General features: G+C 35.1%; 1 protein-coding gene across 4 annotated transcripts in view; it reads left to right on the forward strand.

Annotated features, from left to right (window-relative positions):
• Positions 1 to 8,431: 8,431 nt before the first annotated feature.
• The window catches only part of LOC120350362 (rho guanine nucleotide exchange factor 12-like), an 84,847-nt gene continuing 75,959 nt past the window's right edge, over positions 8,432 to 17,319 (forward strand). Inside the window, exon 1 of one of the 4 annotated variants that reach the window (XM_039423332.1) lies at positions 8,432 to 8,879. In XM_039423332.1, coding sequence (XP_039279266.1) covers positions 8,848 to 8,879 — 32 coding nt within the window. In that variant the 5' untranslated portion in view covers positions 8,432 to 8,847. The remainder of the gene's footprint in view (positions 8,880 to 17,319) is intronic. The other 3 variants (XM_039423334.1, XM_039423333.1, XM_039423335.1) reach the window with 3 other exon arrangements.

Here is a 17,319-nt window from a genome sequence, read left to right on the forward strand (position 1 = left end):
TATTGTTTTCATTTCTAGGCTGTATTTCCTTATCACTTTTAGAATAAGTTTTTTATTTATATGGGCCGTTATTTAAATTTGAATTGTTGGAAAACGAGTAGTGCAGATGAAAAAACCTAACAGTTGGCCACTTGGCCTATTGTCTCCTCTCAATAGTGAGATTCACTCCAAACCATGATCATTGATTGAATGGGAAGCATTTAGGATATTCTTAAGGAATGCTGATAGTTGGAAGTAAATCTCACTGATTGATGTTGCTTTCCATGACGAAACACTATATAATAACTTTGTTGTAGTTCAGACACTGTGTTACTTATAAATATTTGAAAAAACGCTTTTCTTGGTGTATTGAGGAATGCATTGGTATCAGGTTGATGAAGCTCCTCTTCAGGAGTGAAATGCATTCCTCAATGCTCCAAGAAAAGTAAGTGTTTTTTCAAATATTTACAAGTAACACAGTGTCTAAACTACAACAAAGTTAAATCTCACTATTGACTGTTGAAAATAATCTTTGAGTCTCTTGAAACTCATAAAAATAATGAAAAACATTGTTGGTGCCAACTAAGATTGATAATTCTGTAGTTGAATTTGTTCCTGAATACATTTTATAAGGAATTAGTTCGATAATGAAAATTGCGATAAAATAATAGAAAGAATCATAAATTGTATCCCAGAAACGAAGCAGTAACAAATGTTATATTCTAGTAATGTCAGACCTCTAAAGGTGCGTACAGATTTACGCGCCGCGAACACGCTAATTTCACTTTTATCAGTTGATTATATCTGCATTAGTACTGAAAAGCTTGGCATCAGCTGATTAAAAGTGAATTTTTCGCGTCGCGTAAATCTGTACTCACCTTTATGCACGATGCCATTCATTCCAAATAGGTACTATTCTATGCAAGCAGAATATAAAGGGAGAAGACCGTGAGAGTGCGCTCTCTAATAGGGCAACAGTGCAGCAGTATTATGGCAATTGAAACCTCAGGGTCCTCAACGCCCTCTTCTGGGCTCGCACTACATCTGCAGCTCCACCCCATTGAGAAAGGCCATACCAAATCATACTCTGGAAAAAAGAGAAGTAACAGATTTTGAGGAAATTAAATACTGCACCTCAAGCTGCTCCTGAGGTGTAGAATAGAATACGTTAGGGTCTTTATTGAAAACAACAAAAAAATTGATTAATACATTTCTGATATCTAGAAAAATCCTATTTTGCAAGTTCATTTCTTTAAGGTTTTTTCGCAGACAATCTCTCATGGTCTATCGACCGTCTGAGTGCTTGAGGTTGTTAGCCGCTCCTGGAAGATCTTATCATTGTGCGTAGTAGTGGTGGCAGCTCCATTATGGTAGTTGGACGTCTTCTCATCCTAGTAGTTGAACTCCATGACAAGCTCATACCTGTACCTCCACGCCACTGACAGCCAATCCTCTCCATTGTCATTGAGGAATCGTATCAGCGATTCCATTCTGACTCCACACTGCTGCAGTCGCATCCCGATACAGACCCCTAACCCTAATATTGCCCTTACCATCCTAGTCGACATCCCATATGAGTGTAGCTTGTGAAACAGAGCATTTCTGTCAATTCGGTCGAAGGCAGCTGAAAAATCCACGAAGAATGGAAACACTTTTTGTCGCTTGATGAAAAGTGTTCTGAGAAGGTGTAGGCTACCAGCATGCTCAATCTACAACATAGGCGCTCACACGATGATATTTTCCTGTCCAAGATGAACCCCAATAGTCTTACTGGAGCATAGTCAAATTCACCACCATTTCTGAGGCTGAAAATGATGGACTGTATCTTGTCCTGGTTGAGTATGAATAAGTAGTTTGCTGCAACCTTCCGCAAATTCCCTGGTCTCCATCATGGTTGCCCTCAAAACATCAGCACCATGATGAGAATTGGAGAAGGTGGTGTCAGTTGTATAGCAGACAACACTTCTGCCCTCCACACGTGCTATGTTATTGACTAAAAACATATTCAAAAGGGGCCACAGAATAGAGCTCTGAGGGACTCCACACCCAATACCTACAGTCCCTGATATCTGAGAGTGCAACATTAATTTACCATTAACATTAAGGCCTGTCTGCGACTTGACCTAGGATAGTCTGTGTGATAACTCCCAAATAGCATTAGCCTTATTTTAAATGAATGGAAAAGTTACAAAAATAGCATGTTATTAATAATAGCTGACTGATAGAACACAAATATTTGAGGGGTGTCGCGGCAAAGTCAGCAATCTCCACTGAAGTATTTTGCCGGGAAATCACAAAAAAACTGTACCTGGCACATATACCATTACTTTCATGAAATTTCTATGGGATAATTAAGATCGATATCATAAGATCATTAAATATACATGCTCAAGGTCCCAGATTGATCACAAAGTCTGTAATAAGCAAAAATATGTAGGAGATTGCTGAGTTTGACATGTATGTATGGAGTTGGCTGTCTTTGAAACAAATATGTTAGTTTCACATAAATAATGAAATGACAGAAAAGCCTTTTCTGAGTCTATAATTAATACAATATGATAAATTATTATTCATGTATGATTTAAAATAGATTATACAAAATGCAGAGACCACGTTCTAGTTCAATATATATTCATTTTTTCATTCAAATATCTACATTTCAAGTTCAAAATTAGCTGATAAGAAAAAGTCAGTGAAAGAAATACGTAGTAAAAAATAATAGGGGCATCATAATAGTTGATATAAATTAAAATAAAAACTCTGGAATTTCTACAGTTCATTCGCACTCAACATCAGAGTCTTGTTCTTCGCTAACAATATTATATTATTACAACCAAAGAAATCTGAAAAATAATCTAGTTCTCTTACTTCTTCCCAATTTTCACCAAAATGTTCTATCAACAAGTTCTTTACATCGCTACATTTTTCTTCTTTCACAGTAGGCTATTGCAATATTCATTTATAATAATTATTGAGTTGAAATTTTTCAACCCATGTTGACGATCCATAATTAATTAAAAACAATATTCACCCAAAATCGTTTAACTTTCTCTTTAAATAGTGTTTTTACGACGTTTACGTTACAACTGCAACTACTTTGAGTCTTTGGAGATCACAGTAGAGGAACATAACCTACAAAAATGGTCATGTGACTGAATACTCAACTGCCATTGGTTGCTGTGGAGATTGCTGTTTCTGAAGCAAACGGTATACAGTGGATATTGCTGACTTTAAAATGAATAAGAGTTCTTCAACTCGGTTTTCTATAGGAAATTGCAGTCTTTGACAAGAACTGATTTTATCATTAAAAAGAGCGCCATTAATAGTACAATATAGCATCAAAAAATCATAAAGTTAAAAAATTGGAGATTGCTGACTTTGCCGCGACGCCCCTCATTTTCCTTATGCACTTTCAATGTTATTATGTAAAGGACGAAGAAGTGAGTCAATTTTTTTTGTCAAACAAACTTGACCTGTAAAAAGGTTTGAAGAATATATGTGTTCGAAATGTGAAGCTGATTGACCAATTCCTTCTAAAGTTATTGTAGAACATACAGACAGACGACTTTGGCCTTGAATAAGTAAAACTGAGAACTCGCTAACGCTCGTTAAATTAGGAACCTTCAAAAATTTGAGCAAACTGTAAATAGTCAAAATGCTATTGATCAAGGAGAAGGGAGTCTGATCACATTGGTTCAGTAATGGGAATATAATTTTATATTATCTTTTCAAATATCTTAGAATCTAATCTTGGCCAATGCACTGTACAATTCTACAGAGTGTTTACGAACTCCCTACCAAAATACTCTAGGGCATTGTTCCTGGGTAAAAAACATATCTAAATATCATATTTAAATTGTCCGCAAGTCTTCAGTTACTCACACAGCGGCCATTTTGTTTTTTTTTCTAAATAATGGTCAAACATAAGATCGGATCAATACGCACAGAGATATGGCAGTTTTAGTGGTTGGTAACCCACCTTTAGAGGGTTATGTAACATTATTTTATTGTTTGAAATGACCTAAAATCGCTTTCAATTAACATGCAATGCAATGCAATGCAAATAGATTGTTGCATCATTGAGGCGACTCATTGAGCATGCCTTGGTTTGCACTGCAACAAACTTTCAGTAGTCACCTATAACTGTTAGCTGATGCCATATCTGAGTTAATATTGGTCCAATCTAAAAATATCTGGTACCAATCGATAGGAAATTAAATTTACTAAAAAAAGTTATTCTTGTAAAGTTTTTTGTAAAACCATCTGTTTTCTGATTTATTCAAGAATTTTGTTTGCCATTTTGTTTTTTGTATTTGAAAAATTATCATAATGTTTTTGTAGCTTTGTCTAGTTGTTATAAATGATCCTGCAAAGTTTCAATTTCGTATGTTCGACCATTATTTAGAAAAAAATAATAAGTGAAAAATCAAAATGACCGCTGTGTGAGTACACGTAACTGAAGACTTGCGGACAATTTAAATATGATATTTAGATATTTAGGAACAATGCCCTAGAGTATTGGTAGAGTAAACACCCTGTATATAGTTTTTTTAATTTTATCATTACATTCATTTTATGCTTTTTTAGTAGAATAAAAGTAACTGCTGTATTCTGCACCGTATAAAATATTAGACTACTTCAAGAGAACAGGTTTTGTAAACTAACTACAGCACTGGTATACTACGGTATTTTATTTCTTCAAGATGATAATATTGTGAAGTATCTTTAGGAATTCCATCTTGACTTCATCTATATATACAGAGTGTCCCACCAAGGTTGTAACAGCCGTTGACCATAGATTCTACTCGACATTTCTGACAAAGAATGCTCAGTAAACTTTTCTCCTATCGACCTTAGTTTTCGATATATATCGATTTTTCGATATTTTCAGAATATGCCCACTTCCGCTAACTAAATACTCAATGGCCCGGTTGCACGTACGTCGGTTTAATTTTAACCGTGATTAATTTCACGAGAACGAATCAGAGGAGGCCTTTTTGATAAGACGGCTTCTCTGATTGGATCTCGTGGAATTAATCACGATTAAAATTTAACCGACGTACGTGCAACCGGCACAATAACTGGAAAACTATTGGCCGAATTTCAATTTCAAGGGTATTGTTGGAAAGAGTAAAACATTTCAAACAAGATTAATGTAATTTTATCTGTTGTTAGATATTTTGTAGTTTTTTATTAGGGCTTAAACTTGAAATAATGCTATTCTTCAAATTCAAAGTCAAATTTCAAACCGATTTTTCTCCGGGTAATTATATTGGTTTCAATATTTCAAAAACTTCTCAATTTCATAAGCTTTCGAATGAGTATAAATTCGAAAAAGTAAGTTCCATGATGAAGTTCAATACGGTACTGCTAATATCTGGAATGAACACCTTCAAAATGAGGACATTCACAAACAGCGTGCATCAAGTGGTGATCCTAAAAGGGTGAAATCACCTGATTATTGCATTATTTTCTGTAGTACATAGCCTGAATTCTATATAAAATATTAGACTAATCATACAATTTTACAAGATCCATTATTTATTCATACAATATATAATACCTAATTCAAAGTAGATGAATGACAGAATTTAAAAACTGATGGCAATCATTCAGATGATAATTAAGTTACAAATCCTGCTCACTGCTTACAGGAATTCAAAATAGCCTGTTGCATTTCTGTTTATGCAATTTCTGCTGCGTTTCATCAAGCTTCAAGTTGCCCGTCTCACTTCGTTGGGCCGTGTCTTCATTACTTTAAACGTCAATCGAATTCTGAGAATCAGTTCCTCCCTGGTCTCCACAGGTTCTCTGTAAACTTTACTTTTCACAACCCCCCAAAAGTAGAAGTCTATTGAAGTAAGATCAGGTGAGCGTGGTAGCCAACTTACGGGTCCACCTCGGCCAATCCACCGCCCAGCATAATTTGTTATCAAGCCACCCACGGACGTTTCTAGCATAATGAGGGAATGAGGGAGGCAGCCATCCAATTGGAGCCACATATTCTGCTTCAAATTGAGAGGCATGTCTTCCATGAATTCGTGCAGCTCATTGACCAGAAAGTCCATATAAACTTCACCATTTATTCTTGCAGGGAAAATAAAAGGTCCATGTATGTGTATTGTGGAAATTTACAGCACCAGTTCTTGTGAACGTACTGTGATCTGTCAATAAAATGCTTGGAACACAATCTTATGCTGAGATCCAACGGCAAAACTGCACCCTTGAAACAGTATCAGGTTCATTCAACTCTTGAACTGGGTATCATGAAATGGTCAAAAGTTATTCTTCTTCGATATTCTTGAAACATCCAACATCACAGCTGGATCGAGGATTCTGCTCAAAATACTCTAGAATAAGATTCTCAAAAGCTTCAGGAATTAGATGGGCCTCTCGTACCTTGAAACTGATCCTAGACCCTTACTATCTTGACTATCTTGAAAACGTGTTATGAGATGGGTGTTTTCGGTCAGGAAAACGTCTCCTGTACACTCTCTCTGCCTCTCTTGAATTTCATTCACACTCTCCATACACCAATAACATGCTCAAGTACTCAATCAAGATAAATTTCATGAAAATGAACGCGAACACTTCTCTACTAGACAAAGTTGATACCGTACATATCATGTCAATTAACTGGAAAGCACACTGAAAACTATACTGAAAATAGGCTGAAACATACACTTATTGTTATTTTATCCAGGTACAGAAAATAATGAAAGTTATTGAGAAATTCATATCATTGTAGAATGTTGAAATGTTGATTAAAACTTGAAAATATTGTCAGAGATAAATCAGGTGATTCACCCCTTTAGGATCACCACTTGATGCATGCTGTTTGTGAATTTCCTCATTTTGAAGGTGTTCATTCCAGATATTAGCAGTTTTGAACTTTATCATGGAACTTACTTTTTCGAATTTATACTCATTCTAAAGCTTATGAAATGGAGACGTTTTTGAAATATTGAAACCAATATAATTACCCGGAGAAAAATTGTTTTGAAATTTGACTTTGAATTTGAAGTTTAAGCCCTAATAAAAACCTACAAAATATCTAACAACTGATAAAATTACATTAATCTTGTTGAAAATGCTTTTTTCTTTCCAACAATACCCTTGAAATTGAAATTCGGCCAGTATTTTTAACGGCTGTTACAACATTGGTGAGACACTCTGTATAAAAGCGATATGGTACTCACTCACTGACTGACTGACTCACTGACTTTGGTATGTGTATGTTCAGTTAGCCCTTTAGAGGCGCACTAAGAACGGATTTGAAAAAAAAATCCAAAGATACGCCCAAAATCTGCGTTTTTCCAGCGTATTTTTGCGTTTTCTCAGTTATTTCATCAAGTAATCGACAGAAAATTTTCAAATTTGGTACAGAGGTTTAGCTAGGGTTTAAACATTTTGTGATGAGGTTGCCTTAATATTTCATCAAAGATACGCCCAAAATCAGCTTTTCTGCGTTTTCTCAGTACTTTGACTTTCTGATGGAATGAAGCATGCTCAAATGAAAAATGCAGGCGAGTGAAGCGAGCCCGCTGATCTCATTTTTGGACGATCCATCCAAGGGTTTCCAGGGGGCGGAGCCCCCTGACTAGACGGAGATGGCGAGCGAAGCGAGCCTGACGGCTATTACTATAATATGTTTTTCCTACAGATACCTTGAAAAGTGACCATTTGTGCACTGATTGCAGGCCGCAAAGAATCACTTTTCCGCACTAGTGCGCAAAGTGAGTACTTTGCATACTCCAGACTTGCAGCATGACAACGCAAAATAGTTAGTAGGTTATATGGAGCACCAGTGCAGTAAAATCAAAATTAAGTTGGTAATACTCATAGTGAGGCCCGCGTTATAATGGCAGTGGAGAACAGCGTTGCCTTGCCATTAATATGTGCCTTCATTATAGTCATTTCAATGCTTACATAAGATAGACCCCCTTCAAGCAGTCACATAAATTTTCAATTGAATTACTAATCATTATAATTCAATTTTAAATAAATTAAGGCTTTTATTAATAATAAAATTACACAGAAAAACATTTGATGGATTTCAGGGAATTTCACCCATAATTACCCACTTTTCATATTCAATGGTAACTGTAGGAAAAATTTAATGTGAAATACGTGCGCAAAGTTCGTTTGCTGCACTCAAGAAACCAAGTAAACGTTTAAAACCAAGTAAATCAAGTAAACGTTTCTTTCGGTGCAGCAAACTGTCACTTTGCGCACTAGTTGCACAAATAACTATTTCGTTATCAAGGAAAAATGTTTGCGAGTTCAAATTGACCTCATATTTGGATCTACCGCGCTATTTCGGAGGTGGTCTAGTTGAACAATATGATGGTAGAGAGCGCTTGCGAGTTCAAATCCCATTACCTTTGTTGAATAAATACATTGAATGAATACATTGTTGCGCTTTCAACAAAGATTTTCATAAAACTAAATTGATTTGAGAATTTTTACGTTTTTTTCCGATTGAAACAATTGTGGTTTTGAATGTCAGAATAACTTGATATTAGTATTGGTATGCTAATGAGTGAGTGGGTTCAAGATGGCTACCACTTGTTGGTTGTTTTGGTAAAGTTGAAAGTTCTAGGCTAGTTGAAGAGATCTATTATGGGAATTTCGTGTTGCGCGAGTTTCGTAGAATTCAGTGTAAAAGAGTGCGGATTTTGTGCTTGAGTGATGTGCGTTTTCAATTCGTGTTTTCGTGTAACTTATAAAGTTTTCAACTATTTTGTGTTAATGTCTATTATTTGATGTGAATAGAAGTGGGTTAAATTTTAACCAAATTCAGTGATTTGTGCTGTTAGTAGGAAGTGATAATGCTAGTGATTTTATAGCCCCATCCCATAAATAAACATGGATAACTCTACTACAGGAATACCTGAAAAGTAAGTACAGTACCACACCTATTTGAAACTCATGACTAGTTCGAAAAAACTGCCTGAATACCCAGATGATTTTCCATCAAAGTACCCTGCCCAGTAGTAGGAATTTACGTTGGCTACTCAGCTTATCATTGTTTTAAACAATGTTTATTTATTCCATCTCTCAACTTTGCCGTATTTCAACGATTCCCAATTTTGTAAGTTACTAAATTACAAGTCAGTCAGCTGTAGGAACTTACATCAACTCTCTTCAAAAAGTTGAGATCTCATAGGAGGCTAATCTGGGAATGGCCAATATTTCATGATGTTGAAATTGCATAGAGTTTTTTCAGTTCTGCTGTTTAAAACAATCATTAGTTGATCATCACTTTTTGAATACTTGATTAACTTCCAGATTTAGTACTGTACAAAATGATAACAGATTTTTTATTCAATACTGCTCCTGTTTTGAACTGTCAATTGCAATTTAGCTGAGAAAGCCTAAACCCAGCATTTGTTAAAAAAAAGACTATAGGATTCAATTCATAAAGAAAGCTTAATACTTATCTGTATTGTTTCTATCATATTTTTGTTCATTCATTACGTTGTTTTATTTGCACAAACTACAAGGAAAACTTTTAGGTTATGCTATTATTTTGTTACTGTAGTTAACCTAACCTTTCCTTTCTTGAGCAAAGTTCAAAACAAATTTTGGTTTTATTGACATACTTGAGCACCAAATTCTTATTCAGTTATCATACTTATCGACTTATTCACAAGTTAATCACACACAGCAACTGATAACTTACAGAGGAAAAATCCCTCCCCAGGTGTTTGAATGTTGCTAAGCTAGACAGACGTCCGCCTATCTCTGCATATTATATTTACTCATGGCTGCAGACGTTTGGTTTTTGGTTTTTTCTCCGAATGTCTTTATAAATGTATATTATGTGTCGCTGTGTGCTTTGGCCTTTATATTAACCTACCTTTGATTTATTTTTTTTCAAAACTTGAAATTGATAGCCTACTGGTGTTCTGTAGGCTACTTTACTCAAGACAACTTCATCATTCTTCCCCATTGTAGTATGTCCCTCAGAATTCTTACCAAATTATGAACTGACACAATCATAAAATAATCTTGGAAAATTGTTCAATTAGGCTAATAATTTACTTTCTTATTCTATTATGATTAATATTTTCTATTCTTTATAAAACTAAATTGATACCATTATTCCAACATTGCTTATAATCTAGCCTGTTCACTAAGAATGGTTTAATATCATTGATGAACTTCTGATGTTTCGGAACCCACCTGAAAAAGTAGGCTAGGCTAGGATAGCTTTTTTCTTCTCTCAATCTAATTTATCCATCTCCCATATACAAGTTTTTAATGATATTCAGGTTATAAAATTAGCATAATATATCTGATTAAAATTGGTTTCCTATATTTGTCTGTCATTAGCCAAAGTAGATACGGTACGGTAGCTCTATCCTTTTCCGCAACTTTTTAATAGACTTTGTAGAAAATACGAATATGAAGAACTATCTAACCAAAATATTTTATCTCAATGGAAACGACCAATGGCTATTTGGGTTGGTGTATCAAAAATGCTAACATCAATAGCTAATCTCCTTCAAGACATACTGGCAACAGGTCAGCCCAAGTTGAAAGCAGAAAAAGGTCTAGAGAAAATTTACTATGTTATCTTAGTTACTAATGCATGCAATAAATTAATAAAAGGTGCATAAAAATTGCATACAATTAATAGTCCACACGACAGCTGATTTTTACGAAGTTACATTGAGACTAATTCAAATCAAATCAAATTTATTTATTCATTTAAAATACAATGAAATTACATAAAATAAATACATATGAATAGGCTGCCCGCTTGGATGACAGGTCCGTGTGCGGGGAGGAGTCGCATAAAGCAAACAATATTCATTTTATAATAATTATGTATCACATCTAACAATATGGAGAAAATAAATTAATTATATACGGTAGGTAATTGGAAAGATATAATACGTAAATTATAATTTAACAAATAAAATATATAGCCTATATACTTCAAGTGAAACTTTGGGTTAATTTTGATTAAAAAAAACAAAACATTTTATTGAGAACTATCCGACAGCAATCAGGGGTTTATTCAGCTTTAAAGCAAACGAGAAAAAACTTTAAAGAAAATGGAAAATTTGGAAGAAAGAGAACAAAAAATGGAAGATATAATTTTTCAAAAATAGGGCGAAAGAAGTAGAGCGTCCGCCGCTTCAGTCCCGATGCTAAGGAGCCACACCAACCCTCCGCCTGTAAACAGCGACAGGGCAACGCTCACTTGGTGTTAGTTCTGGGGGAATATTGCTGTAAAGCTAAATAATTGCTTAACATTTAATACAAGGAACTCCTCAAACAGGGAGGATTGCATGCAATTAATAATCAACTCGACAGCTGATTTATTTTTTATATAAATAAAATTCGAGCCTTGAATTTTGACACTCAATAATTTTTTTATGTTTGCACCGAATTTGATTATTTCTACTTTCCTTGCCCTATTATCATAGGTAAGGAAAGTATTGCTTTCCGAAAAAAATTAAGGTAGGGACCCCAATTTCTAAAATTTCTATACGTTTCAAGGTCCCCTGAGTCCAAAAAAGTGGGTTTTGGGTATTGGTCTGTATGACTGTATGTGTGTAAACACGATATCTTATCTCCCAATTAACGGAATGACTTGAAATTTGGAACTTAAGGTCCTTATAATATAAGGATCTGACACGAACAATTTCGATCAAATACAACTCAAGATGGCGACTAAAATGGCGAAAATGATGTCAGAAAAAGGGGTTTTCGCGATTTTCTCGAAAACAGCTCTAACGATTTTGATCAAATTTATACATTTAATAGTCATTGATAAGCTCTATCAACTGCCACAAATACCATATCTGTAAAAATTTCAGGAGCTCCGCCCCATCTATGCAAAGTTTGATTTCAGATTCCAATTATCAGGCTTCAGATACAATTTAAACAAAAACTTTCAAGTTGAAAAGATTGAGCATGAAAATCTCTAGCTACAATTAATTTTCAGTAACATTCTCACCTCAAATTGAAAATAAGCTCGAAATTCGAGAAAATGTTATTATTTAATTGCAGACTATTGGCAACTGTTGATTTTATTAAATCATTCACTATGAAGAGATAGCAGACCTCGAGTGTCTCCAGCGTTATTATCCTGTCACCAGCTGGCTCAGATCTTTGAATAGTAGATTTGAGATGCGCGTGAACACTAGCGTCAGGTGATCAATTTTCATAACGGCAAGGAAAGTTGTGTGAGTGCGCCACACCAGATTTTTTTAGTTGTGTTCGTTATGTTCAGGACCACGTTTATGGCCTTTTTTTTAGTAGTTCTGTGAACAGTAGACCTCGTGCTCAGTAAGTTACATTGACCTGTTGTAATGTTTTCTCAAAAATTAATAAATAATTTATCAATTTAAAATGTCTAGAAAAAATCCTAAATAAACATAGAGCTTTCTGTCCTATCGTACCGTGACTTTCGTCCCGGAATGTGAGTGTGAGCGCTATTATCAGGTCTGGCTGATGTTCGATGTTTTTGAACGGGTAGTATTATAGTCAACTGTCTACTAACGTTGATGGAAAGATACATTTTCAAGATGTTCGATGTTTTTGAACGGGTGGTATTTTTGACCGAGCGAATTGAGGTCTAAGATTCAAGTCGACGGTTTGGCATTTCTCTTAATGTTTATATGCTGCGCATTTACGGCGAACCGCGGTAATAGATTTTCATGGAATTTGACAGGTAGGCCTATGTCCTTTTTAAATTGCGCAAGGTTTATGGAAATTTTGCATTTCAATGATAATATAAAAGGAAAAAGGGGCATTCTTTATACGCCAATATTAGAGTAAAAATCGGAATAGAATTATTCATCATAAATCAGCTGTTAGTGGACTATAATACTACCCTCAAAAACATTGAACATCTTGAAAATGTATCTTTCCATCAACGTTAGTAGACAGTTGACTATAATACTACCCGTTCAAAAACATCGAACATATTGAAAATTTACCTTTCCATCAACGCTGTAGACAGTTGCAACCAGAACTGATAACAGCGCTCACGCTCACATTCCGGGACGACATGCCACGGTACGATAGAACAGAAAGCTTTATGTTTATTTAGGATTTTTTCTAGACATTTGAAATTGATAAATTATTTATTAATTTTTGAGAAAACATGAAAACAGGTCAATATAACAGCTGATTTATGATGAATAATTCTATAGTCTGATTTATAATCTAATATTGGCGTGAGAAATGCCAAACCGTCGACTTGAATCTTAGACCTTACTTCGCTCGGTCAATAATCCGACTTCAGGACTCTTTCCTACGGTTCTTCAAAGTTTACATGTAATCCTCATGGGAAAAGATTTGTGAGCTGGCCACACACAGAAATAAAAATCAGCTGTTATAATCATTGCGTCATACAACAGCCGTCGGTAGATAGTAGACAAGAGTGTGTGCTGCTCCATAACCACACTTGTATTTTATTCTAAACGCCCCGACTAAAACAAAATCACTGTTCTGTGTGTAACCATCCAGCAGTGCGGCCTCAGGTTAAAGACTTGGGTACATGCTCTAAAGACATTGCTTTTTTCGAATAATTGTGTTCAGAATTAATTGATTTTCAGTAAATTATTTATTTTCCAGTTGGAAAATTATCTATATAAATAAAATGCCGCATCGCGCCTCCTCAGGTGTGCATCCAGCTAAGGTTTGTCATGAGATGCATTAAACTATTTGGCGGTACGAAGTAATGAATTTCTATAGTCTGATTTTTAAGATTTTTAATATTGGCGTCGAAGGAGACTCCTTTTCCTTTTGTATTATCCTTAAATTGCAAAATTTCAAAAAACCTTATATATACATCGACGAGAAATTCAAAAAGGAACATGCCTGTCAAATTTCATGAAAATCTATTCGCCGTAAATGCGGAACATGAATATAAACATAAGGAGAAATGCAAAACCGTCGACTTGAATCTTAGACCTCACTTCGCTCGGTCAATTAATATTAGATCAGATTCACCTGTAAACGGTAACTTGAATCACACCTATTTACTATAGCAGGCAGTGGAAAAGGAAAAGTGGCAACAATGACTTATAACGCGAATTCTGATAGCAAACTTACATATTATATTTATATGGGCATCACCATTGAGTAAAGATATCGTTAAATTATTTGTATCTGGCATCACTCCAATAAAAAATTGATGAATTTATTTGAAACTCGAACCATATCCTTTCTAAGCTACTTTTCGTCGAAAAGAACTTCCTGAATCAAAATTGTCGTTAGTCGAGAGGCAGCAAAAAGCCATCTGTCCGATTTTAGTCGGGGCAATTGACTGGAGTAGAAGAGAGCGATGGTGACTACACTTGGACCAGCGGTTTGACAGAGAGGGATGGAGGCGTAAACAAACGTCGAAGGCCAAATGAGCCCGTGACGAATGCTTTTGTTTTTTCCAAGGTGCAAGGCCTTCCTTGGTCCGCACCATGCTACTACAACTCTCATACTGTTCTTGCTCTGCACTGTCTCTGCACAGTGAACTCTGAACGAAAATCTTTCAGGATTTAAAGAATCTGATGGCAAGCACGAAATTTGCATAGACAGTGAACTTTGAACAAAGCTTCGGAGACTTTCATTCCAATCAGCAAATTTTTCATATATTTTGACTTATGAACAAAACCTGTTTCCAATTATATTTTGTTTTAAGAAATTGATCTGAAGCTATTATCGAAATAACGTAAATTCCATAAGTTTCCTTCTGCATGGGTTGAAGCTTGAACCGAAATCCATTCTAAATTACAGTCATGGGCTTGAAGTTGATGGCAGTTGTTCTTGGGGATGATTTGATCTTGAAACAAAGTCTATTTCAAATTTATCACGATTTCTGAATAACTACCTACTGCATGAATTAAGATACAACTTGAAATTTAACTTCCTTCTAGGTTCTAGGTGCTCACTAAGAAATATTTGGCAATATTTAACTATCAGGTGGTCAAATCAATTAATTTAAAATAATTGAATTGACAAATTCGTAAATATTCTTGATACTTTGTTGTTGAGATCTTGAAATTCGTCTGAAAGGATTTGTAGAAATTTGACTGTGGATTTACAGAGAGGCGGGCGTTTGAACTCTGGACAAGATTAGTCCTAACTCAAGAAATGACTTAAGAAATTGGTTCTGTATTCGTGTCAGTTATCATATTCAAGTAAATTCTATATTTTCCACAAGCCTTGTAGCTTGACAAAATTCACTACTTGATTTAGTTGTCAAATACTGGCATTATAGACATTTGGCTTATTGTTGATGTATCACTTCACTGTATCCAAAAGGGATCTCTTCTACCTCCACAAATGAGTAATGTGGTGTAGCAATAGGCTAAGTCTCTCAGAATAGCTTTTCAATCGGTGCAATCCTCATTACGCATTATACATGTAGACAATTGAATTTTATAGTAGTTGTCAGTGCTCCTGGGCTTTGATCATCAAACAAAATTAATTTAAAATTCGTAGAAATCTTTCTTAGTAAACCAATGCAGTACGTTATGTATTTTATTAAATACTACATTTTCAATTAATCCTCCTTAGGTGAGGGGTTAACGATTGCCTAATATGCTCTGTGTAAATTTTGGTAAGACTGGCTGGATAAAGAATAAACTTCAAGTCCACGATACACGAGAGCTTGGAGACTATTAGGCTCCTGTTAAACTGTTTGTTAGATCCAACCAGCCTTCAATGCTTGCTGTGTTCTAGACAACCCTCTTTATCAAATTACTTGAGGACTTGAGCTTATTTAGGCTACTACCCTTCTGCTTCCAATTATCTGTTGTTTCGTGGGTGATGTCAGTGATGTTACATAGCAATCAACCCTTGTCTTTTACTGATGTCTCTGCTACATGACAACTCTTATACTCGTTGCAGCTGACCCGTCAATATATTTTGTATACCCTCTGATAATTTTTTTTGTCCTCTCTAAGGGTTTAGTTAGGAGTTTTATCAGGTATTATATTTAACTATCAGGTGGTCAAATCAATTAATTTAAAATAATTGAATTGACAAATTCGTAAATATTCTTGATACTTTGTTGTTGAGATCTTGAAATTCGTCTGAAAGGATTTGTAGAAATTTGACTGTGGATTTACAGAGAGGCGGGCGTTTGAACTCTGGACAAGATTAGTCCTAACTCAAGAAATGACTTAAGAAATTGGTTCTGTATTCGTGTCAGTTATCATATTCAAGTAAATTCTATATTTTCCACAAGCCTTGTAGCTTGACAAAATTCACTACTTGATTTAGTTGTCAAATACTGGCATTATAGACATTTGGCTTATTGTTGATGTATCACTTCACTGTATCCAAAAGGGATCTCTTCTACCTCCACAAATGAGTAATGTGGTGTAGCAATAAGTCTCTCAGAATAGCTTTTCAATCGGTGCAATCCTCATTACGCATTATACATGTAGACAATTGAATTTTATAGTAGTTGTCAGTGCTCCTGGGCTTTGATCATCAAACAAAATTAATTTAAAATTCGTAGAAATCTTTCTTAGTAAACCAATGCAGTACGTTATGTATTTTATTAAATACTACATTTTCAATTAATCCTCCTTAGGTGAGGGGTTAACGATTGCCTAATATGCTCTGTGTAAATTTTGGTAAGACTGGCTGGATAAAGAATAAACTTCAAGTCCACGATACACGAGAGCTTGGAGACTATTAGGCTCCTGTTAAACTGTTTGTTAGATCCAACCAGCCTTCAATGCTTGCTGTGTTCTAGACAACCCTCTTTATCAAATTACTTGAGGACTTGAGCTTATTTAGGCTACTACCCTTCTGCTTCCAATTATCTGTTGTTTCGTGGGTGATGTCAGTGATGTTACATAGCAATCAACCCTTGTCTTTTACTGATGTCTCTGCTACATGACAACTCTTATACTCGTTGCAGCTGACCCGTCAATATATTTTGTATACCCTCTGATAATTTTTTTTGTCCTCTCTAAGGGTTTAGTTAGGAGTTTTATCAGGTATTATATGTAAATATCGGGGACCGAGCTTCGCTCTGGAGTACAAAAGCATAAAACATTTATTACGAAAGAAGAAATTATAATAACATTTATAACATTCATACAGAAATGTTCTATCTAATCACAGTAAATTGAGATTAATTCCCAGAGGAATGCAAAAATTTCCCTCACAAAGGCCAAGTTGCACAAAAGCCGGTTAAATTTTAATCCTGATTAACTTCACGTAAACCAAATCAGAGAAGACCATTTCAAAAAGATGGACCTACTGGAATTAATCAGGATTGAAAATAACCCGGCTTTTTTGCAACCGGCACTAAGTACCTGATTGAATGATTACAAAAGTTCAACAGCTGAGTCATAACAA

This window comes from Nilaparvata lugens, chromosome 3 (assembly GCF_014356525.2).
Source record: "Nilaparvata lugens isolate BPH chromosome 3, ASM1435652v1, whole genome shotgun sequence".
NCBI classification, from domain to species: domain Eukaryota; kingdom Metazoa; phylum Arthropoda; class Insecta; order Hemiptera; family Delphacidae; genus Nilaparvata; species Nilaparvata lugens.